The sequence below is a fragment of the Falco peregrinus genome, chromosome 5 (genome assembly GCF_023634155.1).
Source record: "Falco peregrinus isolate bFalPer1 chromosome 5, bFalPer1.pri, whole genome shotgun sequence".
Lineage (NCBI taxonomy): Eukaryota > Metazoa > Chordata > Aves > Falconiformes > Falconidae > Falco > Falco peregrinus.
In genome coordinates this window covers 105,004,257-105,031,577 of record NC_073725.1, presented here as the reverse complement: position 1 = coordinate 105,031,577, position 27,321 = coordinate 105,004,257, and the positions used below count along the sequence as shown (strand labels likewise).

At 38.9% G+C, this 27,321-nt stretch overlaps 1 protein-coding gene across 1 annotated transcript in view; it reads right to left on the bottom strand.

Moving 5' to 3' along the window:
* Positions 1-22,704, bottom strand: part of IL17RD (interleukin 17 receptor D) — a 50,633-nt gene extending 27,929 nt beyond the window's left edge. The window contains exon 1 of the mRNA XM_055806651.1: positions 22,429-22,704. Coding sequence (XP_055662626.1) covers positions 22,429-22,551 — 123 coding nt within the window. The 5' untranslated portion in view covers positions 22,552-22,704. The remainder of the gene's footprint in view (positions 1-22,428) is intronic.
* Positions 22,705-27,321: the final 4,617 nt, after the last annotated feature.

Genomic DNA, 27,321 nt, shown 5'->3' with positions numbered 1-27,321 from the left:
GCTACTTTAGGTAACAATCTGGGAGACGAAACTTTATTTCAGGAGTAACACGTAATACTTATTTTCCTAAACCAAACATAAGGAACTAATACTCCATTTGTATAAGAATTGTCCTGACCTTTTGTGATCATTAAATATCTAATTTTTCAGAAAATTGTATTATCCATGGTTTTATGGTTGACTTCCCACGTGGGTAATTACACTTTGTCTGAACAAATTATTCTGCCATTTCAACTAGATACGGTTTGCTCAAGTTCCTCCTATCATGAAAGGATACTGAACTGAACAGCTGCTGACTTAAATCCTGTCGGAGAACGAGGTGGTGCCTACACATATGCATGTATACTTGTATCCCAGCTAGCTTCATGGGGGGGGGCTTTTAGGATTTTTGGGTTGAAACATGCTGATTGAAGATCACAAATTGCAGTGTATCATACCTAAAAAAACCCCAACCAACCAAACAAAAAAACCAACAGCAGAAATGCCTTTACGTCTCTTTCCTGGCTATTTTAGTTTCTATTTTGAAAAGGCCATTTGGAAGGTTACGTTACACATCAGTCAGTCTGACAGAGAAGTAAGAAGTCATTGTAAGGAAGAAATACTAAAAAAGGTATTTACAGCACGAGTCTTGAGTATGTAACATGGCTCCCCGCAGCTGTTCACTGAACATTACGTCCACTGGTTTACTTTAAGGAACAGACAGTTCTTAAAGCCACAATTTAACAACAATAGAAGCAAGTTTAATCTATACTGTTTGCCGCCTCCCATGAAAATCGTAAATCTCTGAGTCAAACCCATAAATTCAATGCAGCAAATCATGGCAGCAAAAGGGCACCAGCTCTTATTTCTCTCACACAATTTGCAAGTCTGCCTAAGAAGTTTTCTGGTTTGCCCTGTCACATATATTTTTTCCAACTTTGTGTGAATAAGGTTTGGTAAATTAAAAGCCTTCTAAAAAAAACCAAAACACCAAACCAAAAAGCCCCCAGAAAATCAAGACAATAAATATCTTCAAACAATGCACATTTCCCACAAATATTACTGAAATGTGTTAGTCTAAGCATATTTGGACAAAAGCCAAAAGTCTGTAGTTAAACCACTGTTCTCTTAACTGTGGGACATGACCCTTGGCAGGAGAGTTGGGAGAAAAGACGTGTTTGGGAAGGGGAGGGGGGAGAAAAAAGCAATGCCAAGACAGGTGCATGAACTGTGATTGTGACTGGGAAGAAAGCGGGGTGCAAATGGGAAAGTTGTTTTTTTAAGAGGGACCCACGACAAATTAGTTTGAGAAACACCGACTTGTGCTATAAACCACAAATAGAGTAACTCATATCTGAAATAACGGAGGAGAAATCGATGAAGCCTGTTCAGATGCTTACTGCTTAACATACAACACAGTAGACTATAAAATCTACAAGCTAGCTCATTGCTCCACTCAAATTAAAGAATATATTTCTTCCTATGGTGAGAAGTTATCCACAACCTCAGTAAGCCTACAGGGTCCCTCACACCTAAAGGAACAAATGCATAAGCACTGAATTTTAGTTTACGCCCAAGCATTTCTGAACTAACCTGTCTAGGAAACAAATAAACAATAGATTTTCATTCATTTAATTGACTGTCCACTTAGCTTATGGCTCCGCATGTTTGCACACTGAGAGGTATAGTATTTCTCCCCCAAGAGCTGTTCAAAGAGAGTTAGAAGACAATCAAGAAAAGGTTTCAAGAGGTGACTGAAGCATGAAAGAACAATGGATATAATATTATATACATTAATATGTATGTAATATATACAGGTATGTTCATTCATTCACTTTGCTTACCATATTAGCAATGATGTAGCTTTCTAAGGAGAGAACATCAGGGGAAAAGGAAAGCAAAGAACAATACTTCAGAGTTACAAACTTTATCTTTCAAGACTTGGTGTGCATAAATGTTTGCTGTTTCTCCTAAATCAGCAAGTACTTCCAAGCCACCCAGATCCCAAAAAAAATTTTCTCCTTCAAAGCTGAGCATATGCAATGGCACCCAGAACACAACTAAAGGAACTTATTTCCAAATTGTCACTAATAACATTCTGCTGCCAGATTCCTACCTTTCAGACTGGAAACTCCCAGCACGAGCTCTTTGTTTGATCCCAGGTTTCATCCAAAGAAACAGAAAATCTGTAGAAGTAACTAGGATTGACTTTGTAGGTTCAGTTTTAAGCTTCATCCAGAACACAATTCACAATTATGACTATTTCAGGGTGGGATTTTTGCTCTTTACTTCTCAATCTAATGCCAAAGTGCACACAAAAACCCCCAAACAATTCCAAAGGAAACTGTCATCAAAAGTGGATTAACTGCTTTATTCATAACTCTTCTACTTGAAAAATTCTAATCTGACATCTACTGCATTGTTGGGGATACTGCAAACAAACAGAGCAAACAGACTGGAGATACTCCATTTGCAGTACAGAGTGAGTTTATCCAATTTGTAACTTCTGCAAATTGTAAGAACAGCTGCTGACAAGGAAATCTAAAGCAGAACATCACATAAAGGCTGGAATGTGAGAGATTTGACATAGCACATCTATTTAGGTTTGTGTGTATTCACACAATGTCTCCTCCCAGTCCTAAACCTTCTCCTGTATTATTTGAAAGTCACTGAAATTCTTTAAGAGCTTTGCAGCTGGAAAATATGAAATGTGTATTCTTAGAAAATTTTAATTCTTACTTACACAAATGAAACACAGAGGTACATCTAAGAAAGTATTACATATTCACAGGTGCTAACAACTATAAAGAAATCCAACGCACATTGGTTGTGTAGGACCTACATACATATAAATAGACAGAAGTTTTGGTTCTGGAGGATATGGAGGCAAGGTAATTTAGTAATAAGTCCACTTTACTGATTAGAGTGCCACAGAACTCATAAAACTTTTAAAGTAGATAGGAGTTGGGATTGTTCCATCTTAATCCTTCCCTTTGAAGTAATGCAATTATTTTGGACATAAAAACCTATTCTTAGGGATTTAGAAACACACAATTGTACTCACCCATAAGATTCTAAAACTCAGAATTCGTAAGCAGTATGGTTCAACTCTAGGAACAATCAATTACTTGCTTGCCAAATTCCCATGTTTTAGCTTTAAAGAATCTTTCGCCATTCCCCCAACAGTATTTTTAATACCTCACATGAATCTTGTTTTTGCAGGAGATGAAGTAAAAAACCAACTTTCTTAGAAATGACACAAGCATCTATTCCTGTAGTTACCACCCTTGTGAGCTACATAACTTAAAAAGGCTCAGGAAACGAGCAGCATGGACTTTAAACAGCAGCAATGCAAAGGTACCTGCCTTCAGCATTCAGTTCAATACAATGCCAAAAGCACCACCTTTATTTCATATACACCCATGTTGTACAATCCCCTAAGCAAAAGTGAGGGGCAGATCGCTATAGTTTCATGACAGACTGGTATGACAACTATATCAGATGTTTTTAATTAGGGGAAGGGGACACACGGGAGACGGGACACAGATGGACATAGTGGGGACCACAAACAACCAAAAATGGAGGGACCATGATGTTAAACACAATGACTAAAAGTACTTTTTGGTCAAAAGTGAGAGTTCTTGCACATCAACTATGCTAATAAAATAAATTACCTTCCCCCTCTGAATCTGCCCCTAGGAAGCAATCCAGTATTCCTCCCTTTCTTCTTTTCACCAAGTTAATGGACAAGCTGCATAAACTGACTTCCTGCAGAGTTAGAAACAAGAAGTCTCAGTTACGCTGCCTTTCCTTCGTGTTAAAGGTACGGGCTTTGGTTCCTTCACTGCTACCCATTGTTACTTCCATGTCCCCCAAACAAGCATGCAAACAGAGATTATTACTGCCAAACTATGCACTTTTAGCAAATAAATTTATTCTTAGAGCCTCCGCCTAGTCCTGGTCCACAGAGAAGATGAAAATTACTCCCACAGCTTAAGCAGCAATACAATCAGTGGTAAGGATTAGAAGCTCCAGTGCTTGCTGTGTACTGATGATCCACATGGTTGAACTTCAGAGACACAGGCAGACACATTTGGTGGCTGCAGATTTAAAGCTTCGGCTGCCAGGGAATTTATACACTCCTGGTTATCCTCTGTGGAGTACAGCCATCATATTTGCAGCCAAAAAACCCTCCATTTGGAATGTATCAGAAATAGACACAAAGCTACACACATACTTCTGGTTCACCTGAAGGATACCTGGAAGAAATAGAAGTCAAATATTCCAACTATACTGGCCCCTCTCTGCAAGCAAACTGGAGCTTCCCCACTTAACAGCCATTTAAGTAGGAAAAGCTCCACCAAATGATGATCAATGCCAGGAATAAATATATATAAATAAAACCATCCAAAATGCAGCTTTCTGAGGAGGCATTCTTGAGAATGATTCTGAAAACTGCCAGTCTTGAGTAAAGTTTACCTCAGAATTTACCTGATCATCAAGGCTGATTTTCTTCTCCTAGAGTTTTTTCACTCTACAAATCCACGTATTTTGTCCCTAATCGTGCTGTTCAGCCATCTCTTTAAACGGAATAGCTTCTGCCATCAAGATTGTTGAGGTTTTCACAATGAAAAAAGGATGAAGAGAAGACACAACACATTCAAATATTCCTGTATGCTCATCTCTCTTCAGTACTTGGATTTGAAAAGCATTAAGTATTACTAAATCTTACTGTTGGAAAAAATAATACCACGAAAATGTGTGCGTTTTTCCTGGCAAACTCCTTAGGCATCATGTGCTATCAAGTCCCATGAGGTTTTTAACTACTAAAAAAGGGAACCTAAATACAATTTTAAAAATAGAGATTTAATGTTTTAAGTAGTATTGAAACTCCAGTCTGACTGCATTCAGTTTCCGTTCATAAAAGTCATACACTATGGATATCACACTTTATAATACACTTGAACAAGTAGAACAGTTTAAAAGATGCATTTTTCCCAAGTATTTCATACTAACTGCTTTTGAAAGTAGGCCAAAGCAAAGGTCACACATTCTATCCATACGGTACATGGCTAGTTCAGAACTGCCATTTTCATACTAATTAATACGCTACTTGACAAGAAATGTGATAACTGCTAAAACACTGACACAACCTGTACCACAGCCTGCTTAGGCTTTAACCTACTTTATTGATGCCATTTGCTTAATTACTATTTAAGCTCTTGCAATATATTTGTTCTCAATCTTTTCCATGAAGGATTGCTCTTAGCCAGTTCCTAGAAACTTGGAGCACTTTTTGTTCTTGTATTATTGGTTAAAATCGGATTATCCAATTTAAAAAAAAAACTATGGTGAAGAAAATCTGTAACATTTAAGTTTTCAGTCAAAGCAGCTTTCTTTTAAATGATAAACCTCCATACACACTAATAAATAACAACAGGAAATCCCGCCTTGGGAAAAATAACAGGAAACCTAAAATCAAATGCCTGATGTAGACATGCAGGTTTGGTATATGGGTCTGCTCTCTCACCACCTACCCTGACAAGATGCTGGGATGGTACAAAGTGCATTTAGCCTCAGGAAAAATACCATGGCTGTGCTGCTCTGAAAAAATTCCTCTGGTTTCTACAGAAGTAGCACCAATAAGATCCAGACTCATTCCACACCAAACCCTTAACAACTGAAGGGAACCTGAAGAGAGGGTATCCTAAACTGTAATTTCACCTACCTTGCTAAAATTTCCAGAAATAAAAAAATCATTTTAGAATACTACATCAAACATGTAAGCTGTTCAAGGGGGGGGGGGGGGGGGCCAGAATCAGCAAAGACTTGTTTTCTTGCATAGCATTTCTATTGTGGTAACACCGGAAAGCTCAGGCTAGGCTAGGTGCCAGCATGTGAGACTGTAACTTATTATTACCGTGGCATATTTTACAATGTCCAGTCAGAGACCAGTATGTTCCCATGGTGTTACTTATACATGTAAGGAGGACAGTGACAATCCTGAAGCCTTAAGACTGGGGAAAAAAACCAAACCAAACCAAACCAAAAACATCCTCAATTCCTTCTCACCTAATTCTCTGTGAAACACCTTATGAAGCACTGACCATTAAAAAATAAACAGAAAATACACCTGTTGCATTGCATTTTAAACAGAGTCATCATGCGACTTCTCCCTGCTCAGAGACTGGGGAAACACACATTCATCTCCTGTCTTATCCATACCCTGTATCGATAACTTTGAGGAAGTCATTTAATAAGTTTTTTGCCTTGGCCATGTAAAATAGGATAACAATTTCCTTTCCTCCAGTTTTCTATGAAATAATTTCAGATAGCAAAGTACTCGGAGCAAGGACACCCTTTGACGCTGTGTACATACACACACCACACAGCATAATAAGATGCAGATTTGAGTTCATGTCCTTTGATGATATTCATAGTAATTAACAAGTTTTACAATAAATCCATAGTTTTAATCCTTCCTCTCTTTAAAAGAGGAGTGCTTGGGCTTTACACACAGATTTAATTGATTATTTTTTTAGTCTACATCTCAGATAATAAAACTTTTCCAAACTGCCTAAGTTAAGTTATAAATCTTGACCCTATTAAGGCTTGTTTTTCAGCTTTGCAGGAACACAAGCAGAAAAAATCCCATACACCTAAATAAATAACTCAATGCAGAGTTGATATACAGGAGCTAAGGCTGAGTATAAAAGAAAATAGACGCCCAGTTTGCCACATTAAAATTCGTGGATTATTTGCCTGAGTTGTTTTGATTAGTAGTAAGGTGTGAGGTTAAGTTATTTTAATAGTATAATCAGTGTAACTGGTGATAAGTGCTGATATAAATTTGATAAGAATGATTTGAAACCTCAATTATAATCTACTGAGGCTTAGGGAAAAAACCCTTACAAAGTTACTATGTGCAACATTTAAGGATGAACAAAGGTCACATTTAGAGGGGCAATACCCTGAGCTTTCCACAAGGTGATGTTCAAGATACTGAATTACAATGGAGCAGAAACAGGGTGTCAAGTCAGGTAAAATAATCGTCTGCTCTGATTTTAGTCACAAGGTATATTAACTTTCTCTTATTTTTAAGTAAATAGTTAGATTTGTGTAATAATTTTACCATGATTGGACAGAAACCAATCAAACAAATACAGCAAGTATTATCTGAACCCTATTTAATCTCTGCCTAATCTGATGATCTTCAGTACTCCAGCCCAGATCCTCCAAGACATGAAACACATCAAATTCACTGCTTACCAGTGTTCTGTAAAATAATGAATAAAAAGCTTCAGAACTGATTTCTCTATTTACAAATACACCCATGTCACACCAAAGTATACACACCCACAGAAGGAAGGCAGTCATACTAGGTCTTTATTATTTCCTTTTGAACTCTACCATGAATTCCTTTTTCCTTCCACCTCTTAGACAAATCATAAAATAAAACAGAATTAAAGAGAAAGAACTCAAATGAAAATTATCAATTGGTGTTCACACGGCCACTACATGATACTATTTCCTTCCTATATGCTTTTATTACATAATTTTCCTCAATATTATGCCATATAGGCTGTTTTACACCAAAAAACTTAAACCAACACCTCCTATCTTTCATTTAATGAATTTTAATCAGCCTCAGAGTACCTATAAAAAAAAATTTACCACTTCCACCCCACTACCTATCTTTTAAAGAAGGAAGCGCACAACTGGTACCAAACTTTACAATCACATATTAATGCACAACAGTATGAAAATTAAAAATGGAATACGTCAGGTTGTTAAAACATGCTGAAGATAACATAAAACTTTCTTCCCCCTGGTTAAAATGTCCCTTAGATAAACATATCCATTTAAAATAAATAATTATTTTAAATGCTTTAAATACTTTAAAATGAAGCTGTTCAAGTACTACTTAATATATGAAAAATACACAGAAACTTCAATTTGAATGCTTGAAGTGTCCATTAATAAAGTCACAATCCATGGATCTCACTTTGTAACACTTTTGAAAAGGAGACAACTTGAAGAAATCCATTAAGCTGGAAGAACATAATCATCGTATCACACTTAAAAAAAACAATCAATTACAAATACAAAGGTCAGGCTTTGAAGCAGTCTGGGCATCGTACAGTAATTCAAATTGTTGTTCATTTGGTATATATAGGTATTTATCTGAAAATATATTACTACTATTCCTTCTGCCTTGAAAAGGTTAAGGGATCGATACTGAAAGTACGAGACATGAATAATATTAGTATCTTTACACAAAATACTACAAAGCTAAAAGAAATATTTGAAAAATACTATACTCTTTAATAAAATGCTTCTATTACATCGATACTCACAGTGATTTCTCTGAAATCAGACACTTTCACCCTAGACCGTAAGATTGAAGCGATTTGAAATGGAAATATTTCCTGTCCACTCACTGCCAGTTTCTGTTCCCAGAGTGATATAACAGATGACATCCAGTACAATAAATTCTTTTATTAACCATAAATTTGAGACTGCTTTAGGGATTTGAAGTGTTCAGTTTCATGCTGAAAAAATGTAATGTTATCCACAGACCATCCGTATGTGTAACAAAAACAGAGCCACAGGTTATGCGACTTTGATCAAATTATAAAAAAAAATCTTTTGAATTCAAAAATACTTGAAAAAACATTTACAGTAATTCTTTAACCTCTTATTTTTAAAGAGCTACACACACTGACCTTTTTCCATAGAAAACAATCACTTTAACAAAAACGTCTCTAAACAGAAAGTTAATACCATGAACAAGTTTCCTTCTAGCAATCATCTTATTTAAGAAGCCAGAACCGCAACATAATAAGCAACATTTAAATACACAGATCAAAAAGTTAAACTGAACCTGTATTTCAAACTTTTACTTGACTTCCTTTTAGCAAAGAAACTGAATATATAAATAGCTAATCCTAAAACACCGAACAGGAAGATAAATACAATACAGAATATAAAACTCTTATCAGTTTAAACCTTCATCTCTTACAATAAAATTACATTATTGTAGCAAATCAAGAAGTAGATCCAAACAGCAAGTTTCACTTCCAATATAAATGATAACTAACAATAGGAATACACTTGGATGTGATTGTAAAATATAAACACAGAAACAATACTTTTCTCCACTGTAACAAAACCTAACCATACTGGGGCGAGGTGGGGAATTGTACTTAAAACTACATATGAACTTTCCGCATAGAAGCATGCAAATAAACTACTGAGTTTACATATGGCTAACTTCTGCGGTTGAATGGAATCTAACAATGCCTTAAAAATATACACCAAATGTAACGTGGCTACACTGAACAACAGTCATTCATATCTATCAGCACGGTTAGATGATACTGGGTGTTATTCTATCACTTATTTTGTGGCTTTGATTCCTACATTTACTGCCAGAATGTAATAAAAAGCAAGTTCTGCCCTTGCAACTCATTCTTTAGTGAGCTGAATGCCCCATTTCCAAACCTCTGCATGACATTTCACGGCTAGTGGTCCTTATTGAAAGAGAACCCCAAAAGTGAATGGCATGATTAGTGAATTACTCTCACAAATGCAACTATATGGAGAAACCGAAGCTATCCCAACTTGCATTATTCCTCACTAATGAATAAAAGATAAAGGTTTTGTTTCCACCGATGTTCTGAAGAAGCATGGAATAATAACTTTTCACCTGTTATGGGTCAAGCTGTGTTAGGTGTTTGCTTTGTCTTTTTTTATTCTAACTTTTTTTGTTGTTGACATATTACTCCTGTCAGAAGGTAAGCTAAGGTAAAGACAATTATTATTATTAAACACCACCAACATAATTTGCTGGAAAAATGTAAACAATAAAGCAAAGGCATAACTATTTTGAAATAGATCGTGTTACTGATTTTCTTTGAAAAGCATCTTAGCTAATTATTTTATATTATACAAAAGCAAAACGAGATAGTATTACAAAAGCATCAGGGTGTACATCTGGCCCTTTCTTCTTTTGGGGCTGTTAATACATATCTTGTGAAGCAGTACAGTATCAGGAGGCTTCAGATAAAATTCTGATGCACTAAATAAAATCAGAGCTCTTTATAATGGGGAATAATCCTTAACTGTACTCCATAATTGTCAAGTTTGTTCATAGATACTGTACTAATGGGAGATGCTTCATCAGAGCAAGATAAGATATAGAGTTCTGTAAGACCTAGTGGGTCATTCTGTAATTTTAGCGGTAATTCTGCCCAAATTCCATTCCCAAACTATAGGCTGTATAGCAAACTCCACTCCTCGGGTTACAAATGGATACGCTACCCTTCATTTCCTGGCAGGAAGGGCTGTATAGCCTTACCGTGCTCTCCGTGTTCCACCACAGCGCTGGCTGCGTGTCTACAGACGCTGAAGTGATTTCTGAAACGTCATCATCTGCTTGCTTATGAAAAATTCACTGTTTAAAAAATGCTCGCATGAAAAATCTTGTATAATTTCAACTTTAAAGTTTCATATAAGCTCAGTATACTAACCTCAAACTCTTTTGATGAGGTACTTTTTTAAAGGTATCTAAATTAACAAACCTCAAGGGTGGGAATTTTAAAAGTATCTGAATAGTTACATGGAATATCACAAAATTAGCTTATGGATTTCCCAACTCCCCTGCCTAGTCCTTGGCTCTTTTTTCACGTTGTACTTCACTACTCCTGAACAAATACTTAGCATAACTGCATGGGGACCTCATTTTATCCATGTCATTGAAATGACCCCAGTTGTGAGAAGGGGAAGAAAAAAAAAAAATAAAAAAAGAAGGGACACTTTCAGTTTAAACTGTTTTAATTATGTGATTTACAAAGCAGCTCACAAACAGGTGCACCAAAACAGGTGGGGAGGGAAGGGCAAGCAGCAGCACTAAAGTGGGAGGAAGTATATGGGAGTGAAAGTTTCACTAACCAGCTTCACTGCTGAGTCAATATAAAATGTAACTACACCCTAAGCCACAAAAGAGAACAAATCCCATTGAAAGTTAATAGGAGTTAGGGCACTCCACTCCTTTTCAGAATCCCGCTCCAAGCTTCCAAAGATCTGCTCACACTTACAGGGTGAAGCTTCAATCACACATTTACACCCCGTATCTCTAAGACTTCAAGGCAAAACCCAGCAGAAGCTTGAAAACTTTGCTAAAAAGTCTGCGATTCAGCAATGCCTCCTTCCCACACTGTATTTAAAGCTCATCCAGACAGAGTAGTCTTTATGTTCTGAGTAAATTGCACAACTTCCCAGTTCCAACTTCCATCCTCATTTTGTTACTACTGCCTGTAATTAGGGACAAGCCCAGACAGAGAGATAACATTGATCCCTGTAGAAACTGGAGGAACATGAAGCAGTGCAAAGCAAGGGCTTTCAGAAGATACAGACTGGCACCTGAGTAGCTCAGACAGGGGAAAGGGATGGAATTCTTCATTGTCTGGGCAGCTGTACCCAAAATAATAAAAAAATAAATTAAAAAATCTATCCCTGGGGTCCTATTTGTAAAGTATGACTATGTCATAAACTAAGATGTAACCTTACAGTGCCCTACTTGGTCTGTAACACACCATATGGGTTGTTCCAGGGCATACCTACACAGCGCTGAGATTGAAGATAGCTATTAACAAGAAAGCCGAAGCATCAGAAATTGCCACACTAGCAACTGCTCTGCTTTGGGTCAGCCAAGAACACAAGCACGATGTCCCACCACCACTGTTACCTTACTTCTGGTGTTCAGCTCACTGGCTCCGTTAGTCTGACCATCTGCAGCACTGCCCTGCGCTAACAAGATGCACCCAAAAACTCCTCACATGGGGTGTTACTGTGGAAATAAACTGTGTTCTGAACCTGCACCCGGGTTTAGAGGGTAGAAACGTTCCCATATGCACAAAGAAGCAGCCGGATAAGAAGCTTGTTTTTCAAGTTTGCAAAGTACCAGCTTTTGCACCGCTGTCAGTCCCAGCTGTTTTTAGTGCTAGGTAATACCAAAGCGCCAAGCCTACTGAGGTATAAAAGACAAAATTCCATCAAAAGGGAAGTCAAAGTTTTGACGCTGATTTTAACAGGTAGAATTTTAGCTCTTTAAACAAGAGAAAAACCCAACAAACAACAAAAACAAAACCACTCAACAAAACCATTAGTATTCTACGTTTAAAAGGAAAACAGATTGGAGTGTTGTTTCCACAAGTAAATGACAAATAGATGCCTGCATGTAGTTTGTTTAAATCATTGTCTAAAATAAAAAGAATGTGACTATTAAAAGTCTCTGAAGTTGTATTTTTTTATGTTTTCTGATTCCAGGCCAGTCACACCTGGAATACATATGTTTAACTGAGCAGCTGATAGCTTCTATTTTAACAATTGAAAAGATTTACTGTTTGGACCTAAACATTCTCCTGTTATGAGTTCCTATTAGCTAAACTAACTTAACATATAATTTTAACCAGCGTTACTTAAAAAAAATAAAATAATTCTATTTTAGCCTGTAAAATTACAATCATAAAAAGGGGACTTGTACAAATCAGATTACTCTTTGGAACTTTATATGCAAATAAATGAAACTGAACTTCACTATGGACATGCAAACACAGAAAAACATTTCCTTTCCTGAATCCCAGAATCTAACCAAATGGCTTGTTTCAATCTTTGAGTTCTAAAACTTTAAAAACTCAAGAAAGTAAGTTTCTTTTATAAAGGCAGGGCGTATTTTAAGTGACAATATTATGAGTTTGGGATTCCCATGGAGGACTAAAATCCTCCATTTGAAAATACAAAGCAAAATTAATTAGCGATCACAGTTTGAGTGAGAAGTATTCTTGCAAAAAGTTCTTAGAAAGGATCACCTTGAATGTGTTTGATGCTGAGGAAATGCCATAACTTTTCTTCACACAAAAGCAGTCATCAGGAGAGCACAACCAGATGTTAAGTTTTCTTTTCTTAGTTTCTGTAAACCTCTGTGACCTCCCTCAAATTAAAAAAGGGAATAGCATTTTTAAAGCCACGGGAGCTATCATTAGTGAAGCATTCTAAGGATTTTCATTAATTCATAGCCAGCCAACCAGGAATTTTCCCACAGCCGTACACAAAAAAAGTCAGAGAAGTCATTGATTGCTTGGTTGGATTTGAATGTAGTCAGAAGTAAGATCAGAAATATCTAGTCCCTCCCACTGATACAAGAGTGAAGAACATCAGGAAGGTCAGAAATTAAAATCCAAGCCTGCCCACCAACCACGAGGGAAATCCAGCACTGCCACATTACAGTGGGCACAGAAATGGTTATTATATACAATTTCGTGAGGTAAGAAAATCATATAGATTGATCGATAGAAATCCATTCTTTGGAAACACTTAAGCAGAGAATGTGCAGTTCCAAGCAGAACTGTGTGTCTTACCACCTCCTCCACATAGTGAGTACCTCAAGATTTAAGTTGATATTGTCCAGTTATTAGTATCAACACCCACGATTTGTAGCAACTTATGAGCTGGTACACACATTAGGTTGGAGCCCTTTGAACTTTGCATCTCCTCATCTGTCCCTTACAGCTTGTGTGAACGCAGGGTTCCAGCACAGGAGCTTGTACTTTCCATGTTAGACCATCAGAATACAAAGGTTACAGCAAATAGAAGAACACATTTGCACAGCGTTTCCCTTGAAGACATTACAATGACCTCTGCGTTACTGCGACACGTTACGTGCTGCACAGCATTTGTAAAGGAAAAGGCCAGGTACAGACTCAAAAGACCGCTGACTTGAAGGCTCCATGCTGCCAACAAGAAGGTGCATCTGTCAACACAGAGGTCAGCATTTCACAGCCACCTCTGCACAATGTCAGATCACCAAGCTCTACAAATTTGATTCAGATCAGTCACAAATTCTCATTCTGTCAAACTAAACCAAACATACATTGCAGACCTTATGCTTTCAGGCCTGCAAGAGGAGATACAATACCTCATCTAGCATGAAATCGCCTAGGACAAAGCTACCTCTCATGTCTATTTGGGCACATTAGAATAAGCAGCATGAGTGATGTGCCTCAAAACCAGATTTACTGTCTTGCTGCATAGCAGCCCAAGAGCAAATCCGTAAGAGTACGAAAAATAAAGGCTGCTCATGCACCTACAGCTTTAAACTTACGAGGTAACATGAAGAAAGATTGTAACATGCATTTAATAGATGACTATGACAGATATTCTGTATGTTCAATACCCATTTACGAAGTACAGATAGATTTTGACGCTTTATTGAAAATGTTACTCACTTGTCTTGTAGCCTTGTAGCCAGAAACAATGTGTTTTTCATGCATAGGTGAGCTATCAGTCTTTTTCTTCCTACCTGCCCTAGAAGTGCATGGCCCTCTTCTAAAAGGTATTGATGGCTTTTCAGAGGTACAGCGTCCTACAGTGAAATGAAATTTGGTCATCTAAAAGAAAGAAATCCCTGTCTTCTACATTCTGTGTCACACACACCTGCAGGCTGATACTTAACCTTGTTGTACTCCTTATTAAATCTCTGCATAAACCTATTCAAGAGATTTTGCTAGCTAGCCATGATTCCAGCCCTAATAATTGATAACATACTAAGAAAAGGATTTCATACATAGTTCTTTTGACCTGAACATTATAGATTATGGAACTCACCTAGGGTTCCTTTGGATTGTTTAACTCAGGCTGAAGGAGGAACAGACCAGTTTCATGTCCTGGATAGCTCTGGCAGGAGCAGAAAACTACTTTCCTAAGCCAACAGAAGGAATTCACCCACTTGTTTGAAGACATTCATCACCTAGTATCTAAAGAGCCTACCAAAGAATGGAAGGGATCTAAAAAGTACAAGAACAGCCACTTACGTGTCCTTTACTAGAATCTAACACAGCATTTTCAGTTTCAGTTGTGTGAAAAATCTTCATCAACAGCCAAGAGATGCAGAAAAATGTGGGTGACCATTGAACAGGATACCAAACTAGGATGCAGACACTTTCTAGCCACAAAATTAGCTTCCTTTTGCTATCCCCTTACTACCCAAATGATGCACCAAGAACAGAGTACCAAGAGGCAGTATTCTGGCATACCAATGGGGCTTCTGCACCATTATCAGCACAAGGAATAATCAACCAGGATGTCTGGAACAATTCTCTGGAGTCAATAGTGATATAACTCTGTAACAGCCTTCAAGTGAGACAGAATTCCAAAGAATACAGTATCTCCTGAAACATGTGCTGACACTTACTAAACCTCTACTCTAAGCTTTAATTATAAACATTCAAGTCAAACTCTGAAAGAACAAATCCCTACCTGCACATCTGATTTTCCTCTTGCTCTTGGAATCTATCCATACATTGGAGAGAGGTGACAGGAGGACTAGAATAATGACACGACTTGTGCATGTGGCTTCTGTGTACTATTGCTTATATTTTAAAACATTGTCATTAACACAAAAACCTTCTTGTTAATCTGCAGTTTTCCTTATCTTGGTCTGGAATTTGCTTCTATGACACTTCCTCTGCGAGTTCTTTACACGTGTTGGGTTTGTTGGGGTTTTTTTGTTTCAAAACTAATAGCTGAAATTTGTTCTTAGAACATCCTCTAGTTGACCTGGCCACGCAACCTGCTCTAGAACTTATTCCAAGATGATCAGCTGAGCCTCATCTTGTTCTGTTTTTACCATGACAAGCTCCCCCCTTCCCCGTGCCGTTTCAATCTCTTCTGCCTCCAGCTTGGTTCTGTTCAAAAGTCTAAAGACTGTACTTTGGGCAGGGATGAGAATTTAGTCAAACCCTGCACAGGTACAACTGACAGTTGCTGCTGGGCTGACACCTGCTCCACCTTGCCTTGTCCTAAGTATTTCATTTTTTAGTGCTCATTCTACTAGATGGGCTCTGGCTAAACTCACTTCCAACAATTTCTCTGAGGTACTATTAAATCACAGTAAGTTAGTTTCCTGAGAATCACATTCTTCATTGCTGTCACACCGCAAAGTGACCAGAAGCCCCCTGCTGTTTTTCAGCCAAGGAACAGTGCATTTGGGACAGTATCTCCCAGGGGTATTTGATACCACCAAACAGGACAGGCCCCATGAACAGAGAGGTTAACACACCAGGTCTCAGCTTGCCTTCAGAGCTTGGGTGGCAACTGAAGCAATTTGTAAGAGGCCCACTCAAAGCTGGTGTTACTAGAAGACTTCACAAAAAACACCGAATCAGAGTCGTCAGATGCACCTTCACTGTGACGCCGGTTACCCCAAGCCCTTTTCAAAAACATAACTCAGGCCCTTACCAAGACACATGACCAACCAAAGAAAGTCTGTGTTCAAAGTGTTTTTAAGCCAGATGTGAAAACACTGATGATAGGCTAAAACCAAAGCCAGTTAAGAATCTGAAATGATGAAGTATGAACTTTGGAAAATACAGTATTAAAAATTTACATATTTATTATGTGTACTGATAGCTTTCTGAGTTTTGGTGGCAAACAAGAAGTAATTTTTAAGATAGAACACTTGGTATACATAGATCTAGAGAAAACTGGACAGCCACTGAAGTTTAATAAGAAATACTTCTTAACCGTACTTTCCTCGGTTCCTTAATCACTGTCTACACAGTTTGACTCACTTCCAAAAATTACATCTGCTTGTTTTATACCAGTACACCCATTTGATAAGGGGCATCTTCTCCAATCCATGGAGGTCAGCGATACTTTTTTAAAATCCAGAAATGATGTCTTTAGATATGATGTTGAAAGTAAAATGTATTAAGTACAACAGGTTCAATCATGTTAAAATACACATCTATACCCTGGCTTGACTGGAAGAATTTTGGATAATCAGAGTGATAATATATATGTTTCTGTTAAATATTGCAGTAAAACTACAGAAATGGGTCTATCCATTACTGCCATAAGCCTGTATTCACTATTTTAGTAAGTAAATATCTCGCTCAAGTCTTCATGAGAAAATCATGTAGAAGTTCTGGATGTCGATATGGGTGACTCCTATTGAGGAGAGCTCGAAGAGACAAAAATAGCTGGAAAATGTAACAATTGCAAAATACTACATGGATAAAAGGATAAAATCCTTTTTCAAATTTGCATTTAAATTTTGATCCTTAAAGAAAGTCTCACATTACCATAATCTGAAATTAACTACTTAATATGCACTGATCTAGCCATACTTCCTTGTTTTAAGTCACTGTAACTTGCACTTCCATAAAATAATTTTTCAGAATTAATACAGGGAGAAGGAAAAAACAAATAAAACACCCAAGTATTTGATATAACTTTAATGTGGTTTTTTTAGGTGTGATGTATTTATGCGTGATGTACATTTTGAAATGTAAAAACAACACGTGGTATAGAAACATCAGCATTTGCCTAAAGTTTCAGAAAAAATTGTATTTCAAATACACTTCATTATACTGGTAGCAGTACACATAAAACCAAAGCAATACACTTTAAAAATAAAATATAGTTTTACTTTTAAAAACTAAAAATGGTATTCAAGCTTAACAATTCTCTAGTAATACTTCCCACTCCCCTTACCTTGTTTGCTTCAAAAAAAAAACATGCTAAATTTACAGGTAAAATTCAGCCTCTGAGCAGAATTAAGTAGGCAGGTTCACATCAAAGCTTTGTTTCATCATCTTTAGACTGATCTGCTAGAAAAGACATCTGGTCCTTATTAAACACCCTTTAAATGTTGCAGTTTTAATTAAGCAACATCCATGTTATATTAACGTTACCAAATAATGAACTAAAGAAAAGTTAGTATTGTCTAATCATGACTGCTTAACATCTTTTCACCAGTGAACTATAAAGTATTAATCTATTAAAGCAGGACTTGTTCTTAAGTGTCTCAAGTTTTTAAATTAGTAAGTCTGATACAGTAGTTACTACACTTAAAAGCAGGGAATGGAGTTCAACATCTAAACTAAGGGACATGATCTAGAGAGGAAATTGAGGAAATCTGTAACAGTCCTAAGAGACATCAGCTGCAGAAACCTTGTTAAATCAACAGCTTATGAATTGGCATCATATTAAAATTTCCCAATTTCACACAAATATACAAGGAAATATAAATTTTTGTTGTTAATACTGAGAGTTACATTTCAATTACATAAGCAGGCTTATGTTTCCATAATTTTGTTGTCTAGGTTGTGTGTTTGAATGCCCATTCTGAAAACAAAGCATTTAAACTGTAGAACCACATCGTTCCCCAGGAAACATTCATCTGCTTATTTAAACACTAACATATTAGTGCATTTTTAAATTAACTTAAATAGGCAGATGGTCATCAACACTTTTTGACACTGCAGTAGAAATGGGGTCACATTCTCTGCTACATTACTTGATAAATGAAACTCAAAATAACCCCAACCCAACCCTGGAGTGATCTTGAAGCCAAATTCTAAGCTAAACAAAAGTAATGCAGATGCCTACCTGCATGACTGACCATGCTTGCAAAGCCTTGCACTCAACATGTTGCATTATATCTAATCAGAGAATGCACTAAGCTTTAAATGACACATCTAATCAATTCTAAAATGCTATCACATTGTTGTGTGCACCAGTGAAGAGAAATCTATTGGTTCTAAGAATTCAGAAAAAATGGAGGATACAGAACTGCTGGCATCCGGTCTGCAGAGCTTTCAAGCTACTCTGGAACTGTCTACAGATTAAAGAACCCCTGATGACAAACATTGACACCTTCCACCATGCTTCATCTTGGCTCTGTCTTCTGCTCAATACCCTTTAAAATTTTTAAATACTCTGCAAGAAAAAAAACCACCTTTTTTTTAGCTGTTAAAAAATATTAAGAAATAAGCGGAGGAATTTAAATCCTGGTGAATTCTTTCTTACCATTTCAGATGGTATTCAAGCTACTAAATAAAGTTCCCAAAACATATATTTAGCTGGGAAAATAATTTCAGTATGACCTAGCTCTGTACTTAGAAAAATCCTAGCTGTGGAGAAGAATGAGTGTGTGTTGGGAAGGATGCTTGAGGAGATAAATCTAAGGACACAGCAGCATGAGCCTAAAGAATAAAGAGACAGGCAGAGCTCCTGACAGTGGAATGGTAGGAAATGGGGATTTTCAGAGTCTCTGCTATGAAAGAGAAAAGGAAATAGAAATCTCCTCAAATAAAGAGCATAGAAGATGACACAGGAGGAGTTTCAGGGGAGAATGCACGGGAACAGAGACCCCTAGTACGCCTAATAAGCTTTGCTTAGCACAGCAAAGGAAGGTACAACTCTCTGCTAACAAGGGGCTGGGGGTGGGGTGGGTTGCTAAAATGCTGTATTATTTATTCTTTCTCATCATACAGTCTCATTAAATTTAAGCTTTATACCGAACACGGTTCACTGCCAGGAACTTCAGAGGAATTAAACATATGAAAAAAGTTACTCATGTGTGTAGTTCCATTAGAATCTACAAAACAACTTGAGAGTAAAGTTACTCATGTGTTTAACACCGAATAAATGAATCTGAAATATATTCAAATCATCATCAGAGCCCAAGTCTGTTGTCTCCGTATACCTCATGGCTTGTTTATAATATGAAAAAAATTGGAGAGGTTACTTTTCCAGAATAGCTCCCCACGTGGACATACTTATTCTAGATTAAAAGAGGCCCTTCCCCAACGTATTTTTTCCTGGATAAAGGTATGCATATGATGTAGTAAGACCATTCACACGGAAAGCTACGTTGCAACACTACTGTGCCTCAAGCAGACATTCTACCTTAATCTGAAATAACATTAAGTGTAGGAAAACGTTAAAATTTCTGTTAAACATCAATGAAAGAAATCCCAAGACTTAGCAGTCAATCCAAATTCTAAAATCCTGGACTCACTGAAATCACTGATAATACTTAACAACAGTAATGTTACTCATCCTCATATTAACTGCTTTCCTGCTGCAGACATATATTGAGCTTGCAAGACAAATGCCAGAGTGTTACTAGAGAAGGCAATTAATACAGGTATGTCTTTTTGCGATGGAAGTTGGGGGGAAGGGGGAAAATCACATCTAAAGACTTTACATTTGAAAATATTAGCTATTAAGAATAATTTCAGAAGCTGTGAATTAAAGTATTGAATACTTCTTTACCACAATCTTTTAGCCCTAGTCCACTAATACGTCCTCATCAAGTGAAGCTTTTACTCCCACAAAATACTGAGGAAAATTAAAATTGTATTTTGTAGAGTGAAAGGAAAAGGAGCGTTACTTATTATAAATGTACCAAGATGGAATGCAGATTTTCAAAAATAACACTCAAAACAATAAAAATTATTCACCAGGGTGGAAAGAACACCACACATTCTTTTTTTTAGCAGAGGAAAATATCCAGCATGTATGTATCTAAATGTACAAACACCCAGCTATCTACATTTTATTTCTCCTTAAAGAACTATTAAAAGTTAACTGATATTTTTCTAGACTGTTTATTTATGCCATTGAGAATTACCTCAATTCAACTGCTTCATTTCATGCAATCCTAACATTCCATACAGAGAAAGTAAAAATGTCTAGATTTATCCATTCCCTTAACATATATTAAAATTAGACATTACTTACAAATAACCTGCAATAAGAATATCTATTTGAATAGGCTACAATTACTTCAGGGCTTGTGTCTTTTCAATCAGTCAGTGTCCCTGCAGTGTTTAGAGCGGCAGAGGGGAAGTGGCCTGTGGTTAAACAGAGGAAATACCAAGGAATTTTAATAGAGCAAATAGTCTCTTTACTTCCTACAGGGTACTACTTCAAAGGCAACCCTGTTCCAGAGCAGACAATGTGTTAGAGGGGCCATCAGTCATTTAATAGTATGTCAAGTCTACTCAAAACTTACATGCAGACCAAGATAAATACCACAAAACTGAGACAATGGGCATCATCCTGCAGTCATTACTCTAATAAATGCTGCCCTGCCTGGATTATGCAGCAAACGCAAGCAAGGCTGATATTACAAAATCAGGCTATGAAATTATTACTAAGCAATCAGACAAAATAGCTAATAACTTGGCTAGGGAAGTCTGAATTTGAAGCTGAAGATATAATAAAAATAGAAACTAGTACAATTTTTTAACAAGCTGGAATATTACATCTGTTGTGAGCAATAAAGACAAAGGGGGTCTTATGGTAATTGGGAAGACATTAATTTTTACTGATCTAAAAGCCAGTCAAAAAAATTATATTAAAATAATTACTGTTGTGCATTCAGGTTTGATACAATGACATTAATTATGTAATAAAAAAAAATCCGATACAAACTGCATCTGCATATTTCTAAAAACATCAAAATACACTGACCAATGGTTATGACTTTTAGTAGTGATTGTTTACTTAATAGCTGACTTGACAAACTTGACAGAAACATACACAGTGGTCGTTATAAGCCTGTCGAGTATCCTGCCTACCTCTGGTGAAAAATACTGAGCCAAAACATTTTATTCCTATTTCTCAGTTTAAAAAACCCAAAACCACCTAATCGGGGAGTTTAAACGTTCATCAGTCCCATCCAACACAAAGATCTAGGTCTTAAGCTTTACCAGGGTTTGAAGTTTGGTTTTCCACACTCTTCTTTTACACACTTCCCAATGCTTTCGCCTTTCTAAACCGTGCCCTACAAACTTGTGAACCGTGTGTCGCAGGAACGTTCTCAAAGGATCTGATCTGAAACCAAGAAAATCCTTAGTGACAGCCTAACAAAAAGGAAAAGCAATGAAAGTCAGTTGTGCTCCCTCCAGCCCTCCTGGCTCACCACGCTCCAGCCACATTTGGGACCAGACACCAGCGGAAAGGAAACAACAAAACACACACCACGCAACCCCAAAGTTATTTTAAAAAATCAAAACAAGGAAAAGCAATCAAGTCTGACAGCAAACCACACCAGAAACAGGGACAAAAGGCAAAGACCAGCAACAAAACGTTTATCACCTTCCTCCCGCCTTCCCCCTCCCGTAAATTTCCTACATCCTCTGTATAACGATCAGGCCCGAAGCTAAGACCCCAAGCCGGCCTCGAATCATTAAAATAACAAAGCCCAAGCGATGGCTTTTATCCTTCTGGCAGCACAGGTCGAGCTAAGGAAGGCAGAGCGCTGGCGGTGGAGGACCTGTTGAGTGACTTCTTCACACCCGGTGGCTACGGGCTGCCTCCCTCCCCCAGGCGAGAGCCCAGCAAACGTGCCTGCCCGGGAAGTGCCACCCTCCCTCCCGGCTCCCGGCCGCAAATTAACTGCCAGCTGCGGAGCCCTGGAGCGACGTAATCAGCTACAGGGGACGAAGTTCCCTGCGGGGCACCCCGCGCCCGCACCACCTGCGCGGCTCCGCGCCCGCAGCTCCCGCACGCAGCGCCGGCCGCAACCCGCCCCGCTCCACGGAGGCGCCCGCCTTGCGAGGGGAGCCAGCGGCAGCACTTTGCCCTACTCACCCGCCCTCCGCACGCATCGGCCGCCGCCCCCCTCCTGCCGCCGGCTCCTCCGGCGAGCCGGTGACCAGCGAAACAGGCGAGGAGCGCGAAGAGGCAGGAGGCGAGCCGCAGCCCTGCTGCCATGGTCCGCAGCGAGCCCGGCAGCGCCGCAGCGCAGGCAGCCAGCGGCACCGGAGGCGGGGGGCTGCCGCTGCCGCCGCTCCGTGCATGCGCGCCGCGGCCCGGGGGCGGGGGGCTCCGCCTCGGCCGGGCCGGGGCGCAGGGCTCGGCCCCGCCGCCCCCGCCCCGCCGCCCCAACCGCGGGCGGGGGGGCCGCTCTGCCCGCCCCGAGCCTGGGCCCGGGCGGCCGCGGCCGGCGGTGACAATGGCGGTCAGCGGGGCGCCCTCCTGCCGCTGCCTCCGCGGGCGCGACGGCGGCTTGTCGGGCTGTCCTGCGCGGTGGCGGGGCCGGCTGGCCCCTGGGCGGCTCTCCCGGCCCCCACCTGGTGCGCCTGATCCGGTCACTGCGCTGCGGAGCGGGACACAGCCCGCGGGAACCTGTGGATGGGGGCTGCCGGTTTTCACGAGCGAGAAAGGCACGGTGCTGCTGGGCTAACGGGACTGATTGTCATGGAACCGTAGTCAAACAGGTTCCAGCACTTTGCAAGAACAGGACCGGAGGCCAGCACGCAATCACAGACAGTTAACAATTAAAGAGTAACGTGTGAAATATTAAGACGAGCTGGAGGAATATACAATAGTGGAATTCCAGTTGCAGGCAATGCAACGTAAGTTGGACGCAGCAATAAGCATTTCAGCTTTTTCAACTGGGGTCCCTACAGTTAATTTTGGTATTACGTGCTTTGACCAAAACATCTGTCTTTAAGAGAAACTGAATCACATTTCTAATAAATTTCAAATGCAAGCTGCTGTGATACATCAGTGAATTACACCACTTACAAACCCCTTGCCTGAAATTCTCAGTCACGTAAGAGGCGCAGAAGCCCACGGCTCCTCTGAAGCACAGAACCACAGCATATAACCACAGCTTGGAAGGGACCTCAGAGGGTCATTAGGTCTAACAGTCTGCTCAAAGTTGTCCTAACTTCAGTTTTAGCTCAGCCTCAGGTTTCACCATACCTCACATGGCTTAACTCCAATTATTTTCCAAAATGTTGATTTTTAGTTATCCTGTTGGTATGATTAATATTGGGTAAAAACATAATCCTAACGGAACAGACAAACCCACGAGTATTTTATTATAGAAGACATTATTGTTTGGATTAAAATAGTATGCAAAACCACCACTAAGCCAATTAGTTGAATAGAAAGACGACCAGTTGGTAATTTTAAAACTGGTACTGGTTTTACACCTATCATAGGGTTTTCTGTCCTTTGAGACTATTGGCAAAATAGTACAATAAAACTCAAACTGTTTAAGTTGACGAATCACAGCTCTTGCAGTCACAGTTACCTTTGAAAACAGGTTTGTGACTTCAGGATGGCCACAGACCTTCCTTGTGACATGAACAGAACTTGGGTTCTTGCCATTAAACATTTTTTAGCATGAACCGGTGATTAGGCCACAGTCCTTTTAAGGCTCTGGGAACAAATGATGCGTACTTTTGGTCTCCATTTCCCCTGCAGGCTGGAATTCTGAAAAAGGGAGTAGTAAGACTACTCATTCTATAGGTGGAATTTCACCCATTTTATGACTAGATGTTTCCTAAGGTCAAGTATATCCCAGACCAGAATTAAAGTTTAGCACATGTTTTTTCACGGTACACCTTACACTTCTAGCTGGGTATTCTTGATCTACTTTCTCCTTGCATTACTCAGAAGTGACCAAACAGGCTTGAAAACTATATAAGCCTCTTTTTTTTTTTTTTTCCAATCAACTCAGGCTGTATAAAAACTGTAAATAACTAGCCCTTTTAATGAATTACAAAGGACATAAAGCAACACAATATCCTGGCTAGAGAAAGGAAGACATAGATACAATTTACTTACAGGACAGGATCACCTCTGCTGCCCATAACCACCTATGACAAGCAACGACTCCCTGTTGAACGCATCTCCATTGACCTGCAAACAGATCTCCTTCTAAACTATGGGGAAATCTGTTTGGCATTTCCTGTTAACAGGGATCCAGACTGCTGCAGAAACTGAATAGCTGAAGTGAGAACTAAGAGGAAGACTAGCATTATCTGTCATATTGATGCATTAGCCTACAATTAATATAAACAAAGGCACAGAATGAACAGTGACATTTCCTAGGTAGCAAGATAACTGAAACCCCCTTATCTTCCATTGATTATTACACCGGCAGTACCCAGAAAGCAGCAAAACGATTAGTCTTACTTACTAAGACCTCAAACTCATTATTAGCACAAAGCAAAGATGCCATCTGACAAAATCAGCATTGTTGACTAAACAAAATGACACATCTAAAAAAAAACCATCCATACTGCCACCACATCCAGCTCACTAACATGAATGAACTGACTGAATATAGAATTATTTCATTTATTCGTATGCATTTAGAACAATTTCCAGTGAAATCTTTTGTGCAAAGGGGTAGGGGAGAGATGGGAATCAAATGACAGCAGTAACGTTTTTAGCTAGATTCTCCAACATGCTGCTAGCTAACATAAGGGCAAAAGTGGCTGTGGGGACTCCACTTTTCTATAGGCTCTTTTGTCCTTTTTACAACAATCTCTTGTTTCCAAATAGTATAGAACACGTAATATCCAAAAGTCATGGGTATCAATATCATTCATTCTACAGCTGGTTTTGGTTGCCACTCCACCTTCTTGCCTAAAGCTAAAAACCATACTATTTTTTTCTTCCCATTTCTGAGCAGCTGTCCCCAGATGGAGGGAACAGTGAGAACTCAGCAGTTCCTATAAAAACAGGAATACTCATGTAATAAAAAGTTCTGATAATACGGTTAAAAATTCCCTACTGAAATTTTCTATCGCTCAGCAAAAATTCGTTCTTAGACTAGGACTTGGAAGTTGTATGCTCCGTTCATACTTCAGATTTCTAGCACTGAAATCTCTCCCAACAGAAACTGACCTTGACTGCAAACAGAGTTATGAAAATGGCTCACTTTTGGGCCAGAAAGCATGCATCAGGTTTGTAGAAATATTCAGTTTAGTCAATCATGACTACTGCAATATCACACTCGTTATAAACACCACCCACTGTTAGGAAATGAGGATAAGCTACAGTGAAGCAAGCAGACAGTACACTAAAAGATCAGTAGTATCTCTGAAACCTCTTGCAGGTCTGGAATCACGAAGATTCACCTCACTCTCCATAAAAGCACAAATGAGATTCCAGAACAGAAAGCCTGCAGTCTGGAACTTCATCTGGCAGATACTGGAAGGCAGAAAACCAGATCTTTTGAAAATAACTGCTTACTGAAGTGTCCCACTTACATGGCCATGGTTTACCTAAGGAATGAACATCTAGCATAAAAAGGGAGGAACAAAGATCTTCCAGTATCAAACCTAAGAATAAAATTATAGTGTGTGAAATGGATGTGGACACCCTCAGCAAGGTCATGAACATTCCCTCCAGTGTCAAGGATCCCAAAAATTCTACTCTGATGGAATCTTCCGTATTATAACAGGCCATAGTTTTAAAAGATCTGGCTAAGTTCAGTGATAAGTAAGACAGTGATCCCAGGCAGTACAATTGAATTGAAATTTTAATCAAATCCATCAATTGTTATCAATACTTACCTTATTCAAGGAAACTTTTAAATCACTAGGTCTTAAGAAATGTGCCAAAGATTCATGAAAAACACTGAGTTCTGAAAGGAAAATCTGTATTAGTAATCCCACTTTATAGACAGGGAAATATAAGCACAGAGTGATAAAGATGCCTGCTGTTATGTCTTGCAAACTGCTCAAGGCTAAACCAATAATTAGATTTGGAGTCAGGAAAGACTCTGCCCCCTCATAAGACAGGAAGACCCCTGGGTGTAGCGCTTTTTGGTTTTAATTTGCTGCTTTCTACAGACACACAGCCTACTTCCTAAGGTCATCCAGACATTACCAATGTGTGCTTAAAATGGTGTGGGCCATGGAGCCCAGATCCAGCCTCCAGAACAATCCCATCCAACTGGCTGCTTCTGTCTTGTGAGTGGCAAAGAGCACAGCATGCGGTCCTGGCAGCCAGCTGCCTCCCGCTGCGTCCAAACATTTATCTGCATTTCTGGAGTAGGGGCTGCTGCGTCCAGATGGGACTTGAAAGTGGAATTAGATGCATGAATTCTGCTTTGACACTGGCAGCCACCACTTCTATACCCAGATGCTTTGCAGCAAGTCCTGAAATTGAGCATCCAGCCCTTAATGCTGAATAAACTAGAGCTTACAGAATCCCCTCGAGTGTACTGGCAGTAGTATTTCTCTTCTGCTCACTTTTTATGTCGCACTGTCATGTTTGAGGTTTTTCCTTTAAAATTTCAAGTCTGTCTTCAGGTATTTGGGGATGTTTTGAGGCTTGTAGAGTTCAGAGAGTAGGGAGTGACTGGTCTTGTGACCTTTCTGGATGACTTAATGTCTTCTACAGGAAATTGCACTTAATGACCAAGGAAGTCTTAGTCCTATATTCTAAAGGCTCAAGTTAGCATCAGATGTAAAAGTTATGGTGAAAAGAAACTGACTGAAGTAAACCAGTCATTATATGACAATTACCTCTGATCACTATCAAAATACCAATTTATTAATGATATCGTCATATAATATTACCACTCCCCAGACCTCACAGTTCTCTGTACTGTATACAGAACAGCTTGTTCTGCTGGTAGAGAATGTTGCAGTCCAATGTCAACTCCCTGTATTTGTTTAGTTTTGCATCTGGTTTACTCATATGAATATAATAAAGGAACAGACAGCTCAGCTC